Raw genomic sequence first — 2,556 nt, forward strand, 5'->3', positions numbered from 1 at the left:
TTGCCTCAGCCTCCTGAGTAGCTTGGACTACAGGCAGCTGCCACAACACCTGGCTATTTTTTGTTGTTGTTGCAGTTTGGCTGGGGCCAGGTTTGAACCCGCCACCCTTGGTATATGGGGCTGGCTCCCTACCCACTGAGCTACAGGCGCTGCCCATATATTCAGACATTCTTAAAAATGTTCCATTAACTGAATTGAGTACCCCCCAAAATTATCGTTCTTTATTGTCACATCTACATTAACATAATAGTTCATTTTTATCAGAAGAATTTACTTGACTTTAAAGCAGAAACATCAGTTTTAAAAACTATTTCCAAGTTAAGCAGTTTCACTAATTCTTGTCTCTCCTCAATATAATTCACACTGAATTCAAAGGAATATTTTATAAATTAAAAACCAGCTGTAAGTCTGTCAATATTGACTAAGTGTTCTTTTAAATTTTTCTTGTAGCCATATTTCAAGTGCTCAGTACCCACATTTAGCTAATGGCTCCTGTATTGGGTACTGTAGTTCTAAGTTTGATAACAGCAGTTGCTATCTCCTGCTTAATACAGCCTGGGATCAGTTTGTAAAATTCTCAGTGGTTGTTGACAGTGTCATTGTCTCATCAAGAATCAACCCAGTGCTTTCTTCATTTCTTGCAGGTGTGTGTAACTGGTGCGTGCACCGTTTTGACCATCACTGTGTTTGGGTGAATAACTGCATTGGGGCCTGGAATATCAGGTACTTCCTCATCTACCTGTTGACACTGACAGCCTCAGCTGTCACCCTGACCATTGTGTGCACCGCATTTCTGGTCCACTTGGTGGTGGTGTCAGATCTATATCAGGAGACTTACATTGATGACCTTGGACACTTGCAGATTATGGATACAGTATTTCTCATTCAGGTAATTATATTGTGGGCTGTAAGTTCCTGACTTCAGGTTTCAGAATTGGAAAGAGAATACTTATTTACTCAATAAAAACACGAATCTATTCCTATTTTTTAAAAAAAAGATATAAAATTTATGACTAGGCACAGTGGTTCACATCTGTAATTCAGCACTTTGGGAGGCTAAGGCAAGAGGATTCCTTGAGTTCAGGAGTTCAAAACCAGCCTGGGCCATGTAATGAAACTCCCATCTGTACAAAAAAATTAAAAAAAAATTTTTTTTAAAAATTGATATAAAATTCACCCTTTTAAAGTATATTGGTCATTGATATTTAGTATTTTCACAGCATTGTGCAGCCATCACCACTAATCTAATTTCAGAACATTTCATCAACCCAAAAAGAAATACTCCCCATTGCCTCCTCCTGCCCACCTCCTGGCCCTGGCGATCACTAACCTACTTCCTACTTTTTGGTCTGTATGGATTTGCCTTTTCTAGACATTTCCTATAAATGGGATCATATGACATGTGGCCTTTTACACTGACTTCTTTCTTGTAGAATAATGTTTTCAAGGTTTATCCATGTTGTAGCATGACTTTGTACTTCATTCCTCCTGTGGCCAGATATTATTCCATTGTGTGGATATCCCATACTTTATTTATTCATCAGTTGATGAACATTTGGATATTTTCACTTTTTGATTATTTTTGAATAATATTGCTATGAAAATTCATGTACAAGATTTGTATGGACATATGTCTTCATTTCTCTTGAGTATGTACCTAGAATGGTAATTGCTAGGTCATATGGTAAGACCATCCTGGAAGAACTACCAGGGTGTTTTCCAACTTGTGTGTACCATTTTACTTTTCCACCAACAATGTATGAGGGTTCCAATTTCTCCACATCTTTCTCAACATTTTTTGTTATAGCTATCCTAATGGGTATGAAATGTTATCTCATTGTAGTTCGATTTGTATTTTCCTATGACTAATGATGTTGAGTATCTATTCATATGCTTATTGGCTATTTGTATATCTTTGGAGAAATGTCTGTTCAAAACCTTTTGCCAGGCTGGGCTTGGTGGCTTATACCTTTAATCCTAGTATTCTGGGAGGCCAAGGTGGTGGATTGCCTGAGCTTAGGAGTTCGAGACCAGCCTGAGCAAGAGTGATACCTCGTCTCTACTAAAAATAGAAAAATGAGCCAGGCATTGTGGCAGAGGCTTGTAGTCCCAGCTACTTGGGAGGCTGAGGCAGGAGGATTGTTTGGGCCCAAGAGTTTGAGGTTGCTGTGAGCCGTAAGACTACAGCACTCTACCCAGGGGCAACAAAGCAAGACTCTGTCTCAAACAAACAAACAAAAAACCCTTGCCCATTTAAAAAATTGAGTTGTCTTTTATTGTTACAAGAATTCTTTGCCTATTCTGGATACTAGATCCTTATCAAGTATATGATTTGCAATTTTTTTCTCCCATTCTGTAAGTTGGCTTTTCACTTTTTTGATAGTTTTCTTTGAATCATGAGGATTTTTAATTTTGATAAATTCATTTTATTTTTTTTTTCTTTTGTGGTTTATGCTTTTGTGTCATATCTGAGAAACTGTTTTCTAATCTAAGGTCATAAAGATTTACACTCTATACTTTCTTCTAAGAATCTTTTTCTTTTCTTTTTTTTTTTTT

At 37.3% G+C, this 2,556-nt stretch overlaps 1 protein-coding gene across 3 annotated transcripts in view; it reads left to right on the forward strand.

The window, feature by feature from the left end:
- The window catches only part of ZDHHC4 (zinc finger DHHC-type containing 4), a 19,758-nt gene that overhangs the window by 8,768 nt on the left and 8,434 nt on the right, over positions 1–2,556 (forward strand). For all 3 annotated transcript variants that reach the window (XM_023516553.1, XM_012808722.2, XM_023516552.1), the window contains one exon: positions 645–889. In XM_023516553.1, the coding sequence (XP_023372321.1) occupies positions 645–889 (245 nt within the window). The remainder of the gene's footprint in view (positions 1–644; positions 890–2,556) is intronic.

This window comes from Otolemur garnettii, unplaced genomic scaffold (genome assembly GCF_000181295.1).
Source record: "Otolemur garnettii isolate 467f Iridium unplaced genomic scaffold, OtoGar3 scaffold00092, whole genome shotgun sequence".
Classification (NCBI taxonomy): Eukaryota; Metazoa; Chordata; class Mammalia; order Primates; family Galagidae; genus Otolemur; species Otolemur garnettii.